Source organism: Xiphophorus couchianus, chromosome 16, assembly GCF_001444195.1.
Source record: "Xiphophorus couchianus chromosome 16, X_couchianus-1.0, whole genome shotgun sequence".
NCBI lineage: Eukaryota > Metazoa > Chordata > Actinopteri > Cyprinodontiformes > Poeciliidae > Xiphophorus > Xiphophorus couchianus.
Window position 1 is genome coordinate 11,261,453 of NC_040243.1, and position 24,519 is coordinate 11,285,971.

Genomic DNA, 24,519 nt, shown 5'->3' on the forward strand with positions numbered 1-24,519 from the left:
TCAGTTTACAATAGTTGTTGTTTAGCATGCTGTCACCCACTTCAGTAAAGACCTTGTTACTGACAGGAATCTAACTGCAGGATTTTATATATATATATATATATATATAAGCACATGTGCCAAAAAAAAAAAAAAAACCTGAAGCCTGGACCAATGCCAATTGTGTTATTCTAAACACAATTTATTAATAATGCTGGGCCTCCTTTCATTCAAAAGAGGTTCCTCTAGGCATAAACTATAGTAGTCAAACACAGGTATTAAAACAGTCCTTTTACAGTTTAGGAGTTTCCTCACATTCACAAAGACAATCCCATCTCAAATATTTGCACAAAGTAACTGCACAGGATATCAATTATGGGCTGACCCGGAGAACCTGGAAAAGTTTTTATTTGGCAAACCCCATCTGATACAGAACACTGTATAAGGCACTTGAACAATTTATTTTAATAAGAACAATAAACATGTTCAAAAAGTAATCTAGAAGAGAAAAAAAAAACTGGATTGCCATGTATCTGTTTTTAAAACAGGATTATAATATATATATATATATATATATATATATATATATATTATTATAATATAAATATGTCTTCAAATTTACCCAAAAATCAAAAACCTTCCACAAATTTAGCCTCAAATATATGCTAAGAATTGCTAATCTAAACTAAAAACATGCTCACCAACCAGTTTGGGCAAAATGGAAAACAACCCAAAACATAAAGAAAGATAACAATCAACGTAAAAACGATAAACTTACAAAAAATGACTACCAAGCTAAAGGAAGATTACTCAAACTGCCAATCGAAGACATTAAATCTTTGAGGATTAAAGCTTTTCAGTGGTTGATCATAAAAAAGAAAATACAGTAGTTCAAGCAGGGATTTTAATAAAAATAAAATAAAAAAAAAAAACAACTTGTGACTACATCATGTGCATTTGCTTATTCATTAAACAACACTTGCCAAGCTAAACTGACAACTTATGGTTGTGGAACAGCTGCACATTAACATCAGAATACCAAACTAAAGTACTGAACAGTAACACATTTGAAGAAAAACTTCACTTTCCTATTTAAAAAAAAAACAAAATGCATTTCTCGAGAAACATATAATTCAAATCACTTTGTTATCATTTGACACAAAAACATCTCAGTTGTACACAAAATTGAAACCGAAGGAGCTGTGAAACTGTGGCAGGTGTCTTGGTTTAAAGATAAACATTGGCATCTTACTTTGTCCTAAAGGGTAAAAAAAAAAAAAATCACCTTTGAACATGGAAAAAAAAGGAAAAAAGAAATCTCTCCAGATTTCATTTGTTTGTCAAACAGCACAACAACACATCCACCATACAATGTGCAACTATAATGCAGCAAACTAAAACTCAGTGCCCAAACATATGCAAAAAAAAATGGAAGTGCTGAAGACAATCCCAATTTGGAACAAAACCATTGGCACATTTTTTTATTTATTTATGTATATATATATTTTTAAGAAGAATCCCCTCCCATTAGGATTCATGTGTGTGAGTCCTTCAGTAAGTTGGAGGTCGATACTCCCCCTGTGGCCCTTGGTTGTTGGTGAAAGGCGCTTGCTGGTAGTTCGACGGGGCAGGCGGGTACGGAGAAGAGTGGTCCTGGGCGGGGTCTGTGTAATCCTGATTAAACTCACTCACTCCTTGGCGATATCTTCCTAATGCAAAATAGGACAAAAGAGCCTGTAGAGAGAGATGTCTGTATTTACTAAGTGTAAGAGGTTTCAATCCCTACCAAATTCTAGCAAGATCAAATTCTGTGAAGTCCTTTGAGGGGACCAAGAGGCTCACCCAGGTAACGATCGAGAAAAAGGAGAATGCGATCACGGCCCTGGCGGCGTCAGCCTTGACAAACTCGACGTCGGTTTTGGTCCACTGGTTGGTCAGGACACAGAAGCAGATGAACCAGAGGAATGTCCAAGCCCCTGTTTAAAAGATTAAAAAAAAAAAATCAGGTTATTGGTAGGGCACAAAATCCTGAAAATCACCTTATTTCTATTTTATCCATGTTTTACACAAATACAGTGAGAACACTCCATGTTAGGACCACATATATGTCACAAATGTACCGTTATTTTGATATAATTGTAAGCAATATCAGTTTGATATAATTGTATGCAATATCAGTTTTGCAAATAACTGCATGGTTGACTGGTAATTATACTCTGAATTCTTTGAATTTAGAAGATGTTTTAGGAGGGCAGGTGTGATGCATGTGATGTAAACTAAGAACATTTGCTCTTAATTTACATCTGTCAACTAAGGTATTTCTCAACCAAATTGCAAAATTTTTAATACAACCAATTATTAGGATAGACATAAGGATTAAATTTTATCCATCTTGGGGCTGTGTCTGCAACTAAACTAATGCAGTAAGACAACATTATATAGTTCAGTCTATTCAGTGCCATGAGTATTTTCTAACACATAATCTTTTCTAATATCATGCAACAGTTCTTGGCGTTCTCTTCCAAATCAAAAACATGACTTTTTTTTTTTTTTTTACTACTAAACTTGTTATTAGGGTTCTGAGCCCACAGGAGTGAGTGGATGGCCAATGCCAGGGACGGCTGTTCGCCTGCTCCCTGCGGAGGTAGCGCTATGTTACAAAATATGCATTTCAGCTTATAATGCCAACACTAGAAGTCACATGAAAAAAATTGATGGGGGAAAAGTTTCTTAGAAAGAAATTCAATTAAATTCAAAAATACTTTTATTTAATCCCATAGGGAAACAAAATGTGTTCTTCGAAGAGATACAGATGGCTGTGGGCAGGAAGGAACTATAGCGGTCTGTAATTGGACAAGCCTTTAAATTGTAGATTTAACCAGGCTGATAAACTTTAACTTGTTGGGATGTTTGCAAAAACTAAATGACCATTTATCATACATGCATCTCCTTTTTTGTTTAATCTGACACAAATACATAAAAAGGAAAAAAAACAAAAACAAAAAATACAATCACCTGAAAAGGATAGATCTCCAACAACAATGTATTTCCTCTCTTTGGCATTACTGATGTTTGGGAAATAGGCGTCCAGTAGCAAGAAGATGACACAACCCAAGAAGGCCAGGATTCCAATTCCCACCGCATAGCTGCAAGCACTGTCGTTACTGTTGAACATGCATTTGGTTCCTCCCTCTGTATGTGGGTTAATGTAGCCTTCAGCTGTAATGCTTGCAAAAACCACTATGGAAAATACCTGCGAAAGAAGAAACAAGTAGGGTCAATTTCTGCTAGGCTTCCTCTTGTGTAGCCCCATAAAAAGTCCCCAAAAAACCCAATAAAGAACACGTGTGTTCCCTGACCCAAAGAAGTACAGTCAGCAGACCATGCTTGTTAAGTTTCAATTCCTGCCTGGTTTTAACAAAGATATTATTAAAAAGAAAGAGGAACGAGTCTGTAAGTCACTCTACAGTAGTACCCATCTCATAAAAAAAAAGTCAGACCTCACTGTCTCTACTATTTCTTCACATCTGCATTTGTGTACATAGTATGGCTTTTTTATATAATTTAAGAGCACCGACCATAGTTTTTCAAAGCCCTTCACTTCAATCATTTATATAGTGATCCTTTTTTTTAAATTGAACTTTTCTGACCTACATTTGAGAAATGACTAAATGCATTTTTTTTTATAACCCTATATAAAATATAAAAACAAAAGATGAAGCGTTTGGGGGATTTTTTGTTTTGTGTTTAAAACAGAATACCCAGTTATGTGATGAATAACCTGTAAGGTGACTCAGTGGTTAGATCTGTTGCCTTCCAGGTTAAAATTCCAGTCTGGACTCTTTTTGCATGGAGTTTTCAAGCATAAAGATGGTTTATCTTCATTCCACGCACATGACTGCAGGGCTAATTATTCACTCCAAGTGGACTTTAGGTATAAGTGACCAATTGTGAATGTTGCACACATTTTTAATTAGGGCTGTAGCGACACACTAATCTCACGATAAAAAATTATACACGATGTTCTGCTCACAATACAATATATATCACAATATTCAGCAAACAATATGATTAAATATGATTAGACAAATTTTTAAGATTTTCTGAAAGATTTTAGAGGGACAGAGTGATTTTGGTGACATTTTGTCTGTTCCATAGACTTGGACTGAGTTAATTGAACTGATGGTGTAATACTGGTGTAATAAATGTTGTTTTTGTTATACATTTGCTTCGCTTTGTTTAAATGTTAATTGTGTGGCTTTGTGTATATGGTTATGCAGAAAAGGAACCTTTTTTTGTCTTATTGACTTATGTTAGATAATGCAAATTATCTATTTAATTTCATTTTTTAATTAATTGTAACTAGCTGCTTTATTACATGTCATTTTTAATGTACATGTGCAAGTTGGGTAAAAAAATGTCATGTTTGATAGCAGTCAATTCATGACAGGTCTCACATAAAACTCAAAGTGGGATTTAATGTATCGATACTCGCGGATGAAAAATCAATACTTTGAGGAATAGAATATTGATAAATATCGTAGAATCGATAAAATTACGCAGCCCTATTTTTAATCAAAAACTGCATTGTGAGCCCACATAATGCTCGCATAATGCAACTTTCCCTGCGTCAACAATAACGCATTTGAAGCTTTGAAATATATTGAGATTTTTCTAAACTGTTAAACGCGATCAGTCAGTAATCAGTGTAAAGTCGATTGACCTTTTTACGTGCTCTGAAATGCTCCTCCTGTGTAAAACTTAACTACCCTGGTATAGAAAAGCAAAGAAGGAGGAAGGCAGGCAGGCAGCAACAGATGACGCTGGGACATTTTCACAGTTCCTGTGAACTACCAACACAAAACACAGCAATACGTGCAGAAGCAGAGCTACATGTTTTGTTTCCCTACTCTTTTCTTTCCCAGTTATGTACTATTAGTGTAGCTTCCAAGCATTAAGTGGACCACAGGTCAGATCCCCCTGTACTGTATTTGTCTCTTTTACTGCAGTGACACAGCAGTGCACATGCTAGCCACAAGCTACAATCAACTAACGACAGCTTAAACATATTATGGACACTTTTTGAAAGTTCATAATCGGCTCATACTTGAGAAACGCTTAATGTGCGATTCAAAGCGCACACACAGCCAACAAGCAGTTTAATCCTTACTTCGCTGTGAAGCCAGGAAGCTGACATATGTTAATAACCTTTAAGGTTGACAGTTGCTAACGTTAACGTCCAAGTCACTCACCCAGCTTAGGAAGCGCAGAATAGTCTGTGGTTTCTTCACAAAGCTCTCGAAATCAAAGGCCCCGCCGGCCAGAGAGGCACCGTAAGCATTGCTCTGCATTATTTCACGCTCTGAAAAAAAAAAGTTGTCAGGCAAATTTAAGACGAGTTGTGAACTCTTTCTGTCAAAGTTCGGGAGGAGTTTCGATCTATAGCAACCTACTTCCTGAGAACTTTTTTTTAAAGACCGCCCCCTTTTTGATGCGTTTAGGATTAGCTCGGAAAGATTGGATCATTTAGCAAGTGTATTTGTTGCATTTTGTTGCATAAAAAACACAAAAACAAACAAACACAAAAACAACAACAAAAAACATTCACGGATAAAAATCTTTGTAATTAATCTATACTTATTTTTCAATATAGGAAAGTCTAAATATCAATAAATGTTTCCAGGAATCAATAAACAGTGCAAAAGCACTTTTGCATTTAACAGTGCAATAGGACTTTAGCACAAAGGTCGACCTTTAGCATCGACCTTTGGCTTCCTTAACTTCTTCAACCACTTGTGGTGCGTTGCCCACTCCCCCCCACTCCTTTTTTTTTTTACACTGCTTACTATGTGAAGAACACAGGAGGGTGCCACAACTGCGCCGCCCATAAAATCTAATCTAATATTACGATTGAATATCATGTGATATAATTGTACACTATTGGCTTGTAGCAAGAAGGTTCGGGGGTCCAGCCTGAGGCCTTTCTGCATGTGTGTTACAAAACAGATTGTGTGGACATTCTAAATTGTCCATTATGTGTGTGGGGGTACGCGTGGGGGGGGTGTGCGTGTGCGTGGGTGGGTGTGTATGATTGCGTGTCTCTGTGTTGCCAGATTTATTGGCAATCTGTCCAGGGTGCATCCTACTCCTGACCTCACCTAATAACTGCTGAAGATCATGTGCCCATAACCTGGCATGGACACGTGGTATGTGCTGTATAACATTTTGGTCTTTGTCCTTTTGGCGTGATAAAGTAAATTGCAGTTCTAGATTTTGACCACTGGATGGCAGTGTGCACTCAGGTATGAAGGCATTGCAGCAGATTCGAAGGAATTTCAGAATGCAAGGGGAAACAAACCAACAAAGATATAAAGTATGTGATTGGATTTTAAAAAAAAAAGCATATATTGTCATCATTTTTGCATACAGTTATCAATATTATTAGTGATAATATTAGCACTACCACAACATGTCGCGGTGGAGGACCCAATCAGTTTATTCATAAATTACTGAGTAAAGTTCAAACTTTAAACAAACCTGTTTAATGCCAGAATCATAGAAATCATCAAAATTATAAAATCAAATGTGCCACTTCAAAAACAAAATGTTAATCTCTTTATATTTGACATACAGAAACCTGCAGAGATATAAGAGACCCCATTCTAATTAAAAAATATGACCAATTTTATATTAACTTGTTTTTCTGTCGTTTCCTCTGCACAGAACATGTCAAAGATGCAAGCATACACTAATTGCAGATAAGCTGCAGCTGTAAGAGAGAAAGAGGAAGTGTAGCTTTGTCTTTTGTTTAATGTTTCTGCCCTTTGACCAGTTTATTAAGTCTTTCCTTTTTGACATATTACTTATTGGTGTGAGACATTGAAGCCCATGCAAATACAAAAGCCTGAGAGAAGCATTTATTCTGTGCATATTCCAGGAAGAAACAGAACCTTTTACTCTTTCTTGCTCCTTAAGCAGCTTTGCATGATAAGAAAAGGAACTGGTAAGCTTTGGTTATCTATTTTCAGTGTCTCTGATAATTTACTACCCCTAGCAGCTATATGCGGTTGACGTGGACTAAGCCAGTGTAAGTTTCACAGAAAACGGTGATCAGCATCAACCATGGCAAACGGTGGGAGCTTCAGCGTCAACATTTATGAAGAGGATTATGACTATGAGTAAGTTTTGTTTTTTTTTCTTTCCATGTGATGTGAATTATTTTAATTTTTTTTTTAGAATATATTCAATGTTAAACAGTATTAAATGTTTTTACTCAAATTTAAGTAGACATTAAGCAAAAGGTAATGTTTCTTTAAAATCTTGCAGTATTTAAAGCCTTTCCTCCTTTTCAGAATTGAAGCATCAAAGGATTAAGCTAATTTAAAGGCGTAATTCAGTTTAGTGAAATCAAAATTCTCTATTATTGAAAGTTATCCAGGAGGGCTTTGCTGAAAGACTGTGGGATATTTACTCAGTGTTATTTCCACTCGCTTGCAGAAATCTTGGCGAAAGTGGACCCAGTCAGGACCCTTTCCAACTCTTCAAAGAACCAGCATGTAATGTTCAGGGCAATCCTGGAGACATACAGATGGAAATGTTCACAAAAAACTCAGACACATCTGGTATTCACTCCAACCAAAGTTTTCAACTCAGAATATTGTTTAAAATACCAATAAAATAAATGATGTTTTTCAGACAGCGAGTCAACAAGCAGCAGCGAAGAATCATATAATGGATGCCGAATGAGATCTTTGCAAAGAAACAACTGGTCAGCCGCTACAAGGAGGGTACTCTCCTCCATGCCCAGTCGTAAAATTGGTTAGATAAAGCCCACTTTTTGACAATTTTTAATCTACACAACTGAGATATTTACGGTTTCTTTCCTTACTTTCACAGGGTTACATAGTTCTGCAGGCATGGCTGTGCGAGAAACATGTGCACTACCGACGCACCAGACCTCGTCCCGTGTCTCCCTCCACATCCCCAGAGTGACCCAGGATGATATCACATCACCAGAGTTTGAGGAAATTAGTACTGAAGGTAAACAGAAGATATGAATTGACCAAATGGAAGGTATAAACAGGCAGCACTCGCACTCTCAGGCCGAGGTGAAACTGTTTCTATATTGATGATATCCACAGACGGAGCAAATAATTTGGCTGGTTCAGGCTTGTGGTGCACTGAAACCAATAAGGAGCAGCTGGTGTCAGATCTCCGAGGCCTCTCTGAGAGTGAAGGCTTGCGTAAGCTGCGAGCCATGCCACTCAGCCTGGCGGACAAGATGGAAATCAGGTAAATGGAACAAAGATCCCATTCACATATGGGACAAATATCCTGAGCAATCCAATCAGACAGTTTTTAAACCGGGCGTGACCATTGTCCTAAACGTTGGGATAGCTTCCCACAAATCGCATTTGGATGTAACTAATGAGGCGAAGTGTGGATGAATGTGTACCAAGGATCTCCTAAAAATAAATTTACTTTTCTGAAATGACTCCCCTTGAACAGCTGCATTACCTAGGATTCTCTTTTTAAAAGATGTATAAACAAGATCAGCTAACCTCCAATAATTGAGCTTTTGCATGGAATCGTCATCAACAGCTTTAATTTTTTCGTAGTTTTAGTGGCTAGAATTCTAAGTTAAAAAGGAAGCTCTTTTTAAAGTAAAGGATGTTTTCATTATTGGATATTATTTAGTAGAGAGAGAGAGTTTGTTTTGGGGGGGGGGGGCGGTATTTGTAGGTTTTGAATTCTTTTTGTGTCTGAGTAAATTTGGCATGCTCACCAGGTTGTAAAATCACTTCTGTTATTTACAGGCCCTCACTGTCCTTCTCATGAAGCACATGTGATCTATTGCTTGTTTACAGAAATCCAATCGCATAACAAAAATGAAAACTCTTTAGGCCTCTAGAATGGGATTTAATTTTGAAAGGCTGCTGTTTAATGAAGCTATTATGGCACTTGTTGATACCAGGTCTGAACACGCTAATTTTGGAGTTTGAATAAAAAGTTGTGTGCTTTTTGCCAACATTTGGAGTAACCTATTTCTACTTATCTGTTTTCACAAGGAAGCATTTTTTTAGCCCTTTAGCTAAGAATTCGGTCATCAACAGGAACTTCCCTTGTCATAATCTTCCATGCATGTACCTTTCAAGGGTAGGTTTAAAAAGATTTACTGCTCCTATAAGGTTTGAACTGTTTATTGGCTATTGATCACTTACTTGTGGTTTGTTTGCTTCCTCAAAGATGTGGCGCCATTGCAGATATACCCCCCGATTTTCTACCTCTCTCAAGTTGTGGAACTCATCCATGAAAAAACTGAGTGGACGTTATGGAACTGGAGTTCTCTCCTACTTCACTTTTCTCCGAACGCTCCTGTTCATCAACCTGCTTTTCTTCATTACTACCTTCTTGTTTCTGGTTCTTCCTCAAGCCATCCACCCTCCACCTGATTCCCATGGCAAGTCTTTCTCTTGGATTGAAATTTTCACGGGCATGGTGAGTTGGTTGTACTAAATTACTAGATTATTTGTTTCTATAGATCCTATTTTACAAATTTGATCTGAAACTTGTCTCAATGTTTCATCTTTGGCAGGGTTACCTTTCTCGGAGCTTGATGTTTTATGGTTACTACTCAAACATCACGATTAAAACTACGAGCATAACATCTATGGTACCTTATTGCATACCAACTGCCTATTTTTTTACCATCACAATTTCCTTCTTTATTATCTGCATTATTCTGGTGTACAGGTTGGTATACAATATTCACTTTAAGATATTTTGCTTTTTTTTTTTTTTTTTTTCATCAGTTGTGTGTATGTAACAGTCATTTTCCTCCTTGCAGCATGTCCAAGTCTTTTGGGAAAAGCTTTCAGGTGTTCAAGTCAGACGGGAATCTGTCAGAAAACGTTTTCTGCTCCTGGGACTTTAAAGTCACCAAAAAGCCGTCCATCAGACTTCAGTCTGAGAAGATCAGCACTCGGCTCAAAGTATGCAATCATTTTATTAGTACGTTTGTAACAACAAATTTATACTTGCTGTCTGAGCTTGTTTTCTTGCTAAGACTATTAGATTAATTCAGTGAAAGTAATTCTAACACAGGAAATTTCTTATGCATTTGTTTTCACACCTCTGGTTTTGTCTTGCTCTTTTGCAGGAGCAAAAGATCAAGCATGGTGTTTTGTGTGAGATAAATTTGGTCAGCATCTTGTTTGGGAATGGTTTCACCCTAAGGTTTACATAATTTGTACACAGCACAAGAATCAAATTTAGAAGAGTTAAGTTTGAGTGGTCATTTTCTGTATAACTTTATCAATCTTTGCAAAGGAGTTTTATCCTATCCTTGCAAAATTTACTGCATTTTAAACAGGTTGGGGTCTGGACTTTGATTGGACAGAAGGTTTCCTTTTTTCACATGACAGCCGTGTCAGTTGTTGCAAAATGGGGAGCAACAACCTAGCCTAGCCTTCATCTAGCCTTTATCCACTACTTTGACTCAGAAGATCCAAACAAAATGCATTTGAGTTTACAGTGGCAATGTGAATAAATCCAAAGATGGTGAAAAATTCTACAAGGCAGTGCACAGCGAAGTTCACAATTTACTCACTGACAAAGATTCAGTCATATAGCTACAAAACAAGCTCCAATAATTCCTCCTCCACACGTGTTTGATGGCTATAAAATGTATTTGTGCTAATATGCTTTTTGAGTTTTTCCCATACTATGACCAAACATCTCAACTTTAGTCTCTTTTGTCACTGGTAAGGATCTTGTGGCCCATTTGCAACTTTGAAAACTTCATTTACAAACAAAAATGTTTTCGTCTCTATCATACTACCTAAAAGATGTAGCTTTTTAAAAAAATTGACATCGAGGTAAATGTACCAGGACACCCACGTCTGAAATGAATGCCAACTTTAGTGTTTTCTTCGCATTAGTGATCACTCTGACTTTAAGTTTTAATCCTTACCATATTGACATGCAGCAGCAATCATTTCTCTAACAATCTAGCGATCATATCTAAGGCGATTAGGTATTGCTGATGTCCTTCTTGGCATCGTGTCATCACACAACAGTTCTCTCCAGACCAACTGAATATTGAAGCTTCTGTTTTGATGGAGGTAGTGTCCCCTGTACTGCTCAATTCATTAAATTATTTCCCCTCTTGAATCCTGCAAATACAGTTGGGGTGTAGTATTTTATTTCCTCTTTGACTGTACTGACACTAATGTAAAGATCCTTTTTCTCGTGTCTATATGTGTGAGAGTAAAACTGTTAAACACCACTGATAACGGTGGTTAACATTTAATCACTAGTTATCAGCGCCACCTCAAGCAGACTGCTCTTCCAACAGGAGCAGCTTTCTGAGCTGACCAGCAGAGAAGAGGAAAGGACTCTCATGCAGCGGTTCTGCAACTTCCTTGTGCATGTGGCAGCATGGTTCATTTGCCTAGCCAGCATCTTCTTCAGTGCCTTGGGTGTCTACTTTCTTTCAAAGGTTAGAGGAAAAGTCAGAGACTTGACAGATTTCAAGCGTACATGAGAACTCCCTTGAGTCTCCTCACCACTGAGGCATACAGAAAAGACTTCCTGTCACATTGATTTAGTTCTGCTTTTCTCTTCTGCCATGTGTTATTATCAGAAGTACTTTTTAACACCATCAATTTTACCATCAAATGCAGGGTACGGATTTCCCATGTGACATTTATTACACTCGAGACAGCATTTTATAAATACATATGTAGCTTCCTTCTAAGAAGTCTTTGCAATGTTTCAGTGTATCATTAAATGGGAATTTAGATGGACAATAAAAGAACTAAGTTGGAAATAAAAGTTGAATTTTATGTATTCTTATTTTGTCCCCATCACAAGTTGCTCTGAACTTTATGCTCCTTACTGTGAATTATTCTCCTTCTTCTACAGAAGACCATCAGTAAAGTGCTTCAGAATCTTGATTTGCTGTTCATGGCTGCAGTGGTGTCTGGCTTCAACCTGCTGCTGCCTGGGATCTTCAATTTCTGTGCTTGGATGGAGAAGCATAACTCGCCCAGCACACGTGTTTATGTCTCTATCTTCAGGTGAGAGGCAGTATTTAATCAGTTAAGCTTATTTGTATTGCAGCAAGGCAGCTGAAAGTGCTTTACATCATAAAAACACTAAAATAAAAGTTCTAAAATAAACATGCAGTCAACATAGAAACCAGTGATGCATATTACATTTTGGATAGTGCAAATCAATATGAAAATCAATACAAGTTGAATATATTGGTCAGTTCTTCATTTGTTATGGTCCAAAAACATTTCTAAACAGGTGAGTGTTTAGTCTTGATTTAAAGGCAAGGCAAGGCAAGGCAAGTTTATTTATATAGCACTTTAAAACAGTACCACTGACCAAAGTGCTGTACAATCACAAAATTAAACAAATAAAAACAAAATTAAAACACATCAAAACCAACAATGTAGTGACGTAAAACACTCTATATAATACATAAACATACCCAGATAAATACAGAAAAGCAGCATCTCAAACCGAATCAAAGGCCAACCGAAAAAGGTAAGTCTTAAGAGCAGATTTAAAAATTGCTAAAGAAGGGGCCTGTTTTACCAACATAGGTAAAGAATTCCAAAGTTTGGGAGCTGCAACAGCAAACGCCCTGTCTCCTCTCTGCCTCCTGGAAGTCCTCGGCACCTCCAGGTTCATTTGGCTCGCTGATCTAAGAGCTCGAGGAGGACAGTGTATATGTAGCAGCTCAGAGAAAGGAACTCAGTGTTTCAGCTGTTTAGCAGTTTTCTGGTAGTTCATTCCAGATTTGTGCTGCATAGAAGCTGAATGAAGTTTCTCCATATTTCGTTCTGGTTCGGGGGATGCAGACCTGAAAGGTCTTATTTAAAACAGACCTTTAATGGATTTTGGTGCTAAACCATTCAATGATTTACAAACTAATAACAGTGCTTCAAAATTCATTTTCTGAGCTACAGGAAGTCAGAGCACAATTTCCTGATGGTAAATCTTCCTGGTCTTAGTGAGAATGCGAGCTGCAACTTGCCACTCACATTCTCACTAATGTGAGTTGTAGCTTTAGTGTTTCTTTCTCTCTTTGTTTCTTTGTTTCTTCCTTTCTAAAATATATTTTAAAACATTTTAGAAACAATGAATTATTTTCCTTCCACTGTACTATTATGTTGTGCTTTGGACTCTTATTTTATTGCGACAGTCTGAAAAAGTTTATTTGCATGAGTACCTGAGCAAATATCTTCACGTAAATTATAACTGTAATCTTAAACCGGATGATAAATATATTCTTACTGCAAAAGGATGTATAATGTTATTTTATTTTGGTCACAGATGCAGGAACATTGTTAAATGGAAATGTTGTTTCCGTCTTGAATTCACAGGAACCTGCTGCTGAAGATCAGCCTTGTTATCATACTGTGTTACCACTGGCTTGGAAAAATTGCTGTGGAACAAGACCCTCAAGTTTCAAAGGTTATTAGCCTCCTCATTCTTAAACCTGTCAATGTGACACCACACAGTTATAGCATAAAAAAATATTTGGTTCTTTCCCCACATTGACAGCAGGTGATCTCATTAACACTCGTTCGTTTTTTTTTTTTTTTTGAACTTCTTAAAAAAGCAAATAGATTTTTCTTCTTTGTGTGTCTGCATAGTGCTGGGAGAATTTTGTGGGGCAGGAACTTTATCGCCTGCTCCTGATGGACTTCATCTTTACAGTGCTTTACACTTTTCTAGGCCAGTTTGTATGGAGGTAAATCTGAGCTTCATGAGTCATGTAAATACATTGTAATGTTTTCACCAGGAGGAAATGACTTTCATTCACAACATGCTGTCTACCCACCAGGATTTTCTCCCAAAAGATATTAAGAAAGAACAGAAAGCCAGTGTTTGACATTGCTCGAAATGTTCTGGAACTTATATATGGACAAACGCTGACTTGGTGATTGTAATACATTTGAAATTGATCAGATCATTAACAGACCTGCCTTAGACTGATTTCCCATTTTCTGCCTCCAGGCTTGGAGTGTTGTTTGCTCCTCTCCTCCCCGCTGTCCAAATTGCAAAACTGTTTGTGCTGTTTTACATGAAGAAGGTTGGCAAAGCATATGTCATTGAATCATTTCCATAAAGCACACATAAATATCCAGATGACTTACTTTCTCTTATCTTTCTGTTTTTGTCTCCACAGAACAGCCTGATGCTCAACTGTCAGGCATCTAAAAAGCCCTGGAGGGCAACTCACATGACAACAGCATTCATTACTCTCTTGTTCTTCCCCTCATTTCTTGGTGCTGCTGTTTTTGTTGCGTATACAGTTTGGATGTGAGTGCCATGTTACTTCTTGAATATGCTGCTCACAGGAAATATTGCCGTTTTACATAGCAGTGGCATGAAACCCAGAGGAGACCCGTGAATGTTTTCATGTTTATTCTGTCAAAAAACATGAAAACTATTTTGGAAGTGAATATTGTATATTATGTGTCTTGACCATAATGTCTCAGAATCTCTGTCCTTTACAGAATCAAACCATCATCAGGATGTGGCCCTTTCAGGAACCTAACCAGTATGTTAGAATCCGTGATGCTGTGGGCTGAGAGGATGAAGGACCATCACCAAATTCTTTCTTGGCTCATTCGAGCTTACAATGCTTTCACAGATAACCCGATCTTCTTGTTCATGCCCTCTGGCCTATTTTTGTAGGTCCTCATAATCATAACTAACCCAGATTATGTAATTTGCCTGATGTGGTCTAATGTTTTTAATATTTTTCTCCCGTTTTCAGACTGTTGATATATTTCCGTATTCAGGTAGTAGATGGCCAAAGGAGAATCATCAGACGGTTAGAAAAGCAAATTGACGATGTAAGTAAATCCTGACCAGTGTGTTGGAGTCTGAGAAAAACAAAAGAAATAAAACAATATATTTTCCTTTCACTTCACCATTATGAGCTATTTTGTGTTGATTTATCTCATAAATCTCAACAAAGGGATTTGTTGGAAGCAAATTGACAATGTAAGTTAAGCCTTGCTTTTTATCTAGTTTAAGTCTAGATTAAAAGACCGAAACTATATTTTGAAAATATTAGTCTTGGATTTCAACATTGAATTCCTAGCTCTATTTTAGCTCAACATATGGAGACTTTAGATTGTGATAAAAGCAAGACACCAGTAAAATGTGAGTTGACCTAAATATTGTTTTCTCTGTATTCAGGAAGGTAAAGACAAAAAATTCCTCATCACCCAACTGCAGTATTGGTATGAGGAAAATAATCCAAATTCTAGTAAGAGACAAAGGTGAACTGGGTTCACTTCCTTCTTGGAAACCTTTCTGGTAATTGCAGCACCCATCACTACTAAAAAATGGCAAATTGCACTGATAACTGTCATGTATTTTGAATTTGTTTTCTTTTCAGAGGAAGATGATACCTCCATGTTGTCATGCACGCTTGTCATTAAATAGTGTTATCATCACTGAGATGTCTAGACACTGAGAACTTCCCTCATAAATACCGTAGAAAAAAACCAGGAAAAGCAGCAACATGCTTTGTGAAGTTTTGATATACTTTGTGATATTTGATTAATTTACAACAGGCTGAACTCTTCTGCATCCTTTCACTATTCTAAATAAAATACTTTGTATACTATGTAATTTTAGATTCACTTTAAAGTTTTTGTTTGTAAAATGCAAAAATAAAATTTTACCCTCATATTATAATTCTCCAAATGTGTCATGGGGCTTTACACAATAGTCCACAGGAGAAATTCTCTGAGCTGTGATGTTGTCTTTCTAGAAATATTCCAGAGATGGTGTTTGCAGGTTTCTGCAGAAAATCATATATTGGTATAACTTCATTATTTTTCATGAAGGAAAATTTTCCTGTCGGCCTGGTGGAAAAACAATTCTACACATTACAAATCTTTACTTAAAATTCTACAAGATTTTAAAGCATGCACTGTCAAGTAATTGCTGGCCTTTTTCCTGAGATGAGTCATTTATCTTCAAAAGAACAAAATATTTTTACTGAGAATTTCTTTAGTTTATCATTGCTGATCAATGCCACGCTAAAATGCGTAGAAGAGAACTAAATAGAGCTTAAAGTGTCTGATAGAAATCCGGAATGACTGGAAGGCTTTTATTTGGAAGCTTTAGAACAGAGAAGTGGGTGTTGAAAACCTTTTACTAAACAATCTCTGTCTGCAAAACATATGGACTTTTGTAACAGTGGCAACAAAAATGTTTCACATATATCTAATTTATATAGTACCAACACATTCATTTGCACTACAGAAATTATCTCAAGTTAAAAAAGGGATAATTGGGATTTATGTTTTGTAGTGAGGTTTTATGAAGTTACTATTAATATTTCCCGTAGAAATAGTCCTATTTGTCTGAGTTATTTTAAAATGTTGACCTCTGTCATATTTTGGAGGAGATAATCTGTCTGGCTGTTACTTTGCACCACTCTGAGGATTGCTTTGTTTTTCTACAATCTCGCTGAGATATATCTACTTCAAATAAGGGGTTGGTAGCAACTCCCTATAACATGCCTTCGGTGTCATCTCAAGCGCTTTTGGGCAAGTGTTTGGGCACATTATGGACAGGTAGTCAGTCCTTAATGATGTCCCATCATTTGTGATAATCGTTTTCATCAAACATGCCAAAATTCATAGAATAGATATGCTTTACTGTTGTTATCCCTCTATGTTTGCTTGAACTTGTGAATTGTTATGGAATATTTAGTGCAGAAAACTAAAAGCTCTCATATTAGCAAAAAATGGGTTGCAAAAAATACTACAGTCAATAATATAAAATTAACAACTGTCAGTCATGTTTTGACTGTTTTTATATAATCTCATAGTGAATTTCACTGAAAACTTCAGGGCAAATAAATTTATGTAACATATCCTCCATGGAATATTTTCTTTTTTTTCTCCATTTCCTGTTTACCGCATCAGATGTCGTGAAACAAAAAAAAATATGTTTATAACTGTTCAACAGTAGTAATCACCTGTTTAAGGTTTTCCCCTGGCTGCTTAACTGGTTTTGTGACATTGATCTGTTTGAAAGCATTTTTCTTTTGAACTTGAGATTAAAACGAAACTAAAAGAAGGAGGAAACTTTCTCCTCCTACGTATAAGGAAATATACTCATTTCAAAAAGTATAAATGAGGCTTCGTCCACTTGTTGGGCATAGTTTTTCTTTCCATTTGTCTCACATCTGCATCTGGATAATGGCCTCTGGTAAGGGAAAACTTCCATTCATGATTTTAACTTCTAATTTATGTAGGGTTTTTTTGCCTGAATTTTTTTCTTGGTAAAAAGAATATTAAAAAAGGATGATGAATTCTATTTATTTCAGATATCGGTGAGAGAGCACCTAAAGAAAGAATGTTCATTGAGCTCCCAAAGAAATACCGGGCTGTCTTGTCCAAATTCTATGATTTGGTAAGCAACTTTTGATGCTACATGGATCATTTTAATGCTAAATATTTTTGGGATCTTTAAGTTTGATTGTTTTTCTGTCATTTAACAGGATCATGGCTTGTTCATCACAGACCTGGATCCCTATATAAATGAAGATTATGTAGCTGCCTATTTTAAACCTTTTGGATGTGTCACAATGTGCCAGGTGGAGTCAAACCCACATTTTATTTTACCTTTTTTCTATCATTTTGTCCTGATTTATCTACAGAAATGATTCTATAACCATTTGTGTTTTGATTTGATCAAAGATCAAGAATAGTCCCAGTTCTTCAAAGGATAGACTGGCCTATGTGAGGTTTTCCACCGAAGCTGAAGCAGACCTAGCAGACTGGGCTGGTCCTCACTTTATAGGAGGGACAGAATGTAAAGTGAGACGGGTTGTCAGTCCAAAGGTGAGGTGTAATTCATTTTACATATGTGAGCAAAATATGCATTTTTCATCTATCACCTTGTCAGCTAATATACAAATTTATCTTGTAGGTCGAAGGCTAGTCAGACGGTGTGCCCACTCAAGTGCAAATTCAACCTTTACTTCGCCGTCCAATGGATCTGGGCTACAGACTGGAAGACCCTCAGTGGTTAGATGAAGATGATAAGAATAAACAAACCAATTAGTTTTGAGATAAATAGGGAAACTCGAGAAGACTTGCAGACTTTAACAATGAGGAATGTTCTCAAAATAACATCTAAACTCTTCCTAATTTGCCATCACATCTGTTATATGTGTTATGGAGACATGACACATTTTCTTCATAAGGCTTTCTCACATTTTGCTTTGATATGCCTGTGTATTTTTGAGAAATATTTTGTCCAAATATATCATTGTCAATGATAGATGAATAAAATATAAAGTGTGCATTTGCAAATTGTACAAGCCAAATTCCTATGTCTTACTAAATACACAAATCAGATCATCACACAACTCTGCTGTGAAAAATAACTGCATTTTTGAGCCACATTTTTTTTTTCTAACATGTGCAATTTTTTGTATTATTTAAATGTATATAAATTAAATTGAAAATATTGTGTTTTTATTTTTTGTAATCAAAGTGATTGTCAATAAACTAATAAAAATTAACTCTTGTGAATCATTACTCAAAGTAAATAATTTTTTTGATATGTCATGCAACAACAGCAATTTATGGAGCAAAATCTGTTTAAATATAAGGAACAAATATTAGCAACAGACGTTTAATGTCAGAAACAGGAAACTTATGGCAAGCTGTTTTAATAGAGATACGGTTGTGCCGCGCTGGCATTCCAGATATCTCTCTTTTTTTATGACTAGACGTTTTAGCTTTTTAGATATCCATAATTATATTCTGACTAGTCGAAATGACGTCAGATTTACAATTGAGTTGTATGGAGACTTCAATTCAATATATCTACAATGAATTAGCGACTATCTGAAATACACATTTCAGATATCTTCAATTAAATTATGACTATGACTTCTTCTAAGAAGTCTTCACAATGTTTCGGTGTATCATTAAATGGGAATTTAGATGGACCATAAAAGTATTAGTCAGAAATATAAGTTGAAGTTTACTGTATTCTTGTTTTGTCCCCATCACAAGCTGCTCTGAACTTTATGCTCCTTACTGTGAATTATTCTCCTTCTTGTACAGGAGACCATCAGTAAAGTGCTACAGAATATTGAATTGCTGTTCATGGCTGCAGTGGTGTCTGGATTCAACCTGCTGCTGCATGAGATCTTCAAGTTCTGTGCTTGGATTGAGAAGCAATAATTCGGCCATCACACGTGTTTATGTCTCCATCTTCAGGTGAGACGCAGTATTTAATCAGTTAAGCTTATTTGTATTGCAGCAAGGCATCATAAAAACACAAAAATAAAAGTCCTAAAATAAACATGCAGTCAACATAGAAACCAGTGATGCATATTACATTTTGGATAGTGCAAATCAATATCAAAATCAATACAAGTTGAATATATTGGTCAATTCTTCATTTGTTATGGTCCAAAAATATTCCTAAACAGGTGAGTTTTAGTCTTGATTTAAAGGAACTCAGTGTTTCAGCTGTTTAGCAGTTTTCTGGAAGTTTGTTCCAAATTTGTGGTGCATAGAAACTGAATGCTGTTTCTATGTTTCGTTCTGGTTTGGGGGATGCAGAGCAGACCACAACCAGAATACCTGAAAGGTCTGGAAGGTTGATACAACAGCAGACCTTTAATGTATTTTGGTGCTAAACCATTCAATGATTTATAAACTAATAACAGTGCTTCAGAATCTCTTTTCTGAGCTACAGGAAGTCAGAGCACAATTTCCTGGTGGTAAATCTTCCTGGTCTTAGTGAGAATGCGAGCTGCAAATTGCCACTCACATTCTCACTAATGTGAGTTGTAGCTTTAGTATTTTTTTCTGTCTTTCTTTTTAAAATATATTTTAAAACATTTTAGAAACAATGAATCATTTTTCTTCCACTGTACTATTATGTTGTGCTTTGGACTCTTATTTTATTGCGACAGTCTGAAAAAGTTTATTTGCATGAGTACCTGAGCAAATATCTTCACGTAAATTATAACTGTAATCTTAAACCGGATAATAAATATATTCTTACTGCAAAAGGATGTATAATGTTATTTTATTTTGGTCACAGATGCAGGAACATTGTTAAATGGAAATGTTGTTTCCGTCTTGAATTCACAGGAACCTGCTGCTGAAGATCAGCCTTGTTATCATACTGTGTTACCACTGGCTTGGAAAAATTGCTGAGGAACCAGACCCTCAAGTTTCAAAGGTTATTAGCCTCCTCATTCTTAAACCTGTCAATGTGACACCACACAGTTATAGCATAAAAAAATATTTGGTTCTTTCCCCACATTGACAGCAGGTGATCTCATTAACACTCGTGCTGTTTTATTTTTGAACTTCTTAAAAAAGCAAATAGATTTTTCTTCTTTGTGTGTCTGCGTAGTGCTGGGAGAATTTTGTGGGGCAGGAACTTTATCGCCTGCTCCTGATGGACTTCATCTTTACAGTGCTTTACACTTTTCTAGGCCAGTTTGTATGGAGCCAAATCTGAGCTTCATGAGTCATGTAAATACATTGTAATGTTTTCACCTGGAGGAAATGACTTTCATTCACAACATGCTGTCTACCCACCAGGATTTTCTCCCAAAAAATCTTAAGAAAGAACAGAAAGCCAGTTTTTGACATTGCTCGAAATGTTCTGGAACTCGTTGTTATGGCCAATGGCCTTTTTCTGTGTTTGTTGTTTTTCAGTGGCTAATCAGATTGTCTCCACCTGGAAGTAGGTGCTGCCCTGCTTGTCCTGTGCCACATCCTGAGGCCTACCGTGATTGGGTCATCAATTGCCGGCTCCACCAATCACTGTTGAGGCCCCCCTTTAAGAACCAAGGAAATCCTGGGAGAAGGCGGCGGCTGTTTCTTTGTTTAGACAGCTTGCCACTTTGTTAGGGGTTTGACTGCTGTAAACTTGTTTTGATAGCTTTGATAACCTTTGTTAGCTTGGATAGCTTGTGTCACTCACTTTGTCCCTGTGTGGTATCTTTGATTCTCTGTTAGAGATTTGTAGTTTGATTTGTGTACCCTTTTCTGAAAGTCTATTTTTGCTTGGTTAAGTTCTTTTTGTTTCAAGGCTAAACAATTAGCAATGAGATGACCCGTTTTGTGACAATAGAAACACTCCTTGTCATTCTTTTGAGGAGTTGATTTGGGTTGTTCAACAGCTGACTTTATAGACACACTTTTATTGAGCACGGACTGAAAGGTAGACTTATGTGTAAGCACATACTCCTCAGCTAACACAGCAGCAGAAGACAGTGAGTTTACCTTTTGCTCATTCAAGTGAACAACAACACGTTCAGGTAGACAATTTTTGAACTCTTCCATTAGAACAAGTTCTCTCAGAGTATCAAAATTTGTCACCTTACTTGAAGCACACCAACGGTCAAAGAGACTTCCCTTTTCTCTGGCGAACTCTACATAGGTCTGAGAGGGGCTTTTCGTAAAAGACCTAAATTTTTGCCGGTAAGCCTCAGGAACAAGCTCATACGCTTTCAAAATGGCAGCTTTAACCACATCATACTTTTGGGTGTCTGAAAGAGGAAGGGCGGCTACAACCTCTTGAGCTTTACCATAGATTTTGCACTGTAGAAGCAAAGACCAAACGTCAGGTGGCCACTGTAAAGCCTGTGCTATTCGCTCAAAAGCAGAGAAGTAAGAATCGATCTCTGTCTCTCGAAACTCAGGTACTAAAGAGACATACTTGGTAACATCAAAGGGTCTAATAAAAGAGGGCCCACTAGAACTACTAGTAGGGCTCTCACTGGTTGTTTGAACTGGATATCTGGCCTTATACTCAAGCTCTAGCTGTCGAAGCTTTATAGCTTTTTCAGCCTCAATTTCCAACCGTTTAATTTCAAGCTGATATTGCCTGAGTTGTGCTTTCTCCTCAGCCTCAGCCTCAACTTGCAATCTGGCAAGACGAACCTTCAGGCGAGCATCAACTTTGGACCCAACAGATCCAGAGGAAGCCAAGAGGGGATCAAACCTAGGAAGTGTGACAGGAGTCTGAATCCCACCAACCATCTTCAGGTCCCCCTCTGGTGTTAGCTCCTGAGGCCTCTCTGCAAGGTTTGAGGGGCCAGCAGATTCCATCTCTGCAGCAGGCACAGCAACAGTTGGTAGAGCAGATGAGATTGGAATCTGTGAAGGCAAAGATAACACATTCAACTCAACCAGTTTATTCACAATTAGATCCCTTAGTTCCTTCTTCAGCAGTTGCTTGGAATAGGAAATGGAAAAGTAACTTGCAATCTCAGCTAAATCAGCTTTACGACAAGATGCAAGTTTTTCAAGAGAAGGCTGTTCCAAGAACTGGTCAATATTAAACTGAGCCATTTCCGAACTAACAACGCAAACTTTACAGCAGCACCTCCAGGCAGAAAAGACAAACAAATTTCCCTAAACTGTAGCCACGGGATTGTATTAAATAGATCCCGGACGAGCCCCCATTTAATGTTACTTCCCTTTCCCCTGGCCGAGCCGGGTCGTAACACTGGTATATGGACAAACGCTGACTTGGTGATTGTAATACATTTGAAATCAGATCATTAACAGACCTGCCTTAGACTGATTTCCCATTTTCTGCCTCCAGGCTCAAGGAAATTTTGCCGTTTCACATGTCTGTGGCATAAAACCCAGAGGGGACCCGTGACTGTTCATGTTTTTTCTGTGAAAAAAAAACATAAAAACTATTTTGGAAGTGAATATTGTATATTATGTGTCTTGACCATAATCTCTCAGAATCTCTGTCCTTTACAGAATCAAACCATCATCAGGATGTGGCCCTTTCAGGAACCTAACCAGTAAGTTAGAATCCGTGAAGCTGTGGGCTGAGAGGATGAAGGACCATCACCAAATTCTTTCTTGGCTCATTCGAGCTTACAATGCTTTCACAGATAACCCGATCTTCTTGTTCATGCCCTCTGGCCTATTTCTGTAGGTCCTCATAATCGTAACTAACCCAGATTATGTAATTTGCCTGATGTGGTTTAATGCTTTTAATATTTTTCTCTCGTTTTCAGACTGTTGATATATTTCCGTATTCAGGCAGTAGATGGCCAAAGGAGAATCATCAGACGGATAGAAAAGCAAATTGACGATGTAAGTGAAACCCTACTTTGGTCTAGAGTAAGTAAATCCTGACCAGCGTGTTGGAGTCTGAGAAAAACAAAAGAAAGAAAACAATATATTTTCCTTTAAATTCACCATTATGAGCTATTTTGTGTTGATTTATCTCATAAATCTCAACAAAGGGATTTGTTGGAAGCAAATTGACAATGTAAGTTAAGCCTTGCTTTTAATCTAGTTTGAGTCTGGATTAAAGGGCTGAAACTATTTTTTGAAAATATTAGTCTTGGATTTTAACATTGAATTCCTAGCTCTATTTTAGCTCAACATTTGGAGACTTTAGCTTGTGAAAAAAGCAAGACACCAGTAAAATGTGAGTTGACCTAAATATTGTTTTCTCTGTATTCAGAAAGGATTCCTCATAATCCAACTGCAGTATTGGTATGAGGAAAATAATCCAAATTCTAGTAAGAGACAAAGGTGAACTGGGTTCACTTCCTTCTTGAAAACCTTTCTGGTAAGTGCAGCACCCATCATTACTAAAGAAATGGCAAATTGCACTGATAACTGTCATGTATTTCGAATTTGTTTTCTTTTCAGAGGAAGATGATACCTCCATGTTGTCATGCACGCTTGTCATTAAATAGTGTTATCAGCACTGAGATGTCTAGACACTGAGAACTTCCCTCATAAATACCGTAGAAAAAAAACAGGAAAAGCAGCAACATGCTTTGTGAAGTTTTGATATACTTTGTGATATTTGATTAATTTACAACAGCTTGAACTCTTCTGCATCCATTGACTATTCTAAATAAAATACTTTGTATACTATGTAATTTTAGATTCACTTTAAAGTTTTTGTTTGTAAAATGCAAAAATAAAATTTTACCGCATATTATAATTCTCCAAATGTGCCATGGGGCTTTACACAATAGTCCACAGGAGTAATTCTCTGAGCTGTGATGTTGTCTTTCTAGAAATAGTCCAGAGATGGTGTTTGCAGATTTCTACAGAAAATCATATATTGGTATCACTTCATTAATTTTCATGAAGGAAAATTTTCCTGTCAGCCTGGCGGAAAAACAAAAACTGCAGATCCAGTCACTCGATAAATGTCAACCTATTTACTACAACACAGCTTTAAATATTTCTGTTTGTAATTCGGGCAAAGAACAAGAGAGTAGGTTGAATTCTACACATTACAAATCTTTACTTAAAATTCTACAACATTTTAAAGCATGCACTGTCAAATAATTGATGGCCTTTTTCCTGAGATGAGTCATTTATCTTCAAAAGAACAAAATATTTTTACTAAGAATTTCTTTAGTTTATCATTGCTGATCAATGCCACGCTAAAATGCGTAGAAGAGAACTAAATAGAGCTTAAAGTGTCTGATAGAAATCTGGAATGACTGGAAGG

The 24,519-nt window shown here is 36.8% G+C and overlaps 2 protein-coding genes and 1 long non-coding RNA gene across 6 annotated transcripts; 2 read left to right on the top strand and 1 right to left on the bottom strand.

Moving 5' to 3' along the window:
• Positions 1-893: 893 nt before the first annotated feature.
• Positions 894-5,450, bottom strand: syngr2a (synaptogyrin 2a). Its single transcript, XM_028042475.1, has 4 exons — positions 5,232-5,450; positions 2,995-3,232; positions 1,822-1,955; positions 894-1,713 (listed from the first exon to the last, which is right to left on the bottom strand). The coding sequence occupies exons 1-4, from the start codon at positions 5,328-5,330 to the stop codon at positions 1,531-1,533; spliced, it is 654 nt and encodes a 217-aa protein (XP_027898276.1). The 5' UTR covers positions 5,331-5,450; the 3' UTR covers positions 894-1,530.
• Positions 5,451-6,762: 1,312 nt separating this feature from the next.
• tmc6a (transmembrane channel-like 6a) lies at positions 6,763-15,507 on the top strand. Of its 4 annotated transcripts, XM_028042472.1 has the most exons (21): positions 6,763-6,982; positions 7,080-7,157; positions 7,477-7,601; positions 7,675-7,797; positions 7,876-8,019; positions 8,121-8,271; positions 9,048-9,135; positions 9,226-9,477; positions 9,575-9,732; positions 9,827-9,971; positions 11,336-11,479; positions 11,905-12,059; positions 13,377-13,467; positions 13,650-13,747; positions 13,841-13,936; positions 14,014-14,089; positions 14,186-14,319; positions 14,517-14,693; positions 14,780-14,858; positions 15,208-15,327; positions 15,410-15,507. In XM_028042472.1, exons 2-20 carry the CDS (start codon positions 7,102-7,104, stop codon positions 15,292-15,294), a joined length of 2,379 nt encoding a protein of 792 aa, XP_027898273.1. In that variant the 5' UTR covers positions 6,763-6,982; positions 7,080-7,101; the 3' UTR covers positions 15,295-15,327; positions 15,410-15,507. The 4 variants fall into 4 exon arrangements, with proteins under 4 accessions (XP_027898273.1, XP_027898272.1, XP_027898274.1 ...); XM_028042471.1 differs by having other exon boundaries at positions 6,763-7,157; XM_028042473.1 differs by having other exon boundaries at positions 6,763-7,157; positions 11,908-12,059.
• An 8,024-nt stretch (positions 15,508-23,531) lies between these two features.
• LOC114160076 (uncharacterized) lies at positions 23,532-23,997 on the top strand. The gene is made up of 2 exons (XR_003598711.1): positions 23,532-23,616; positions 23,700-23,997. It is a non-coding gene; the product is annotated as an uncharacterized LOC114160076 (long non-coding RNA).
• Positions 23,998-24,519: the final 522 nt, after the last annotated feature.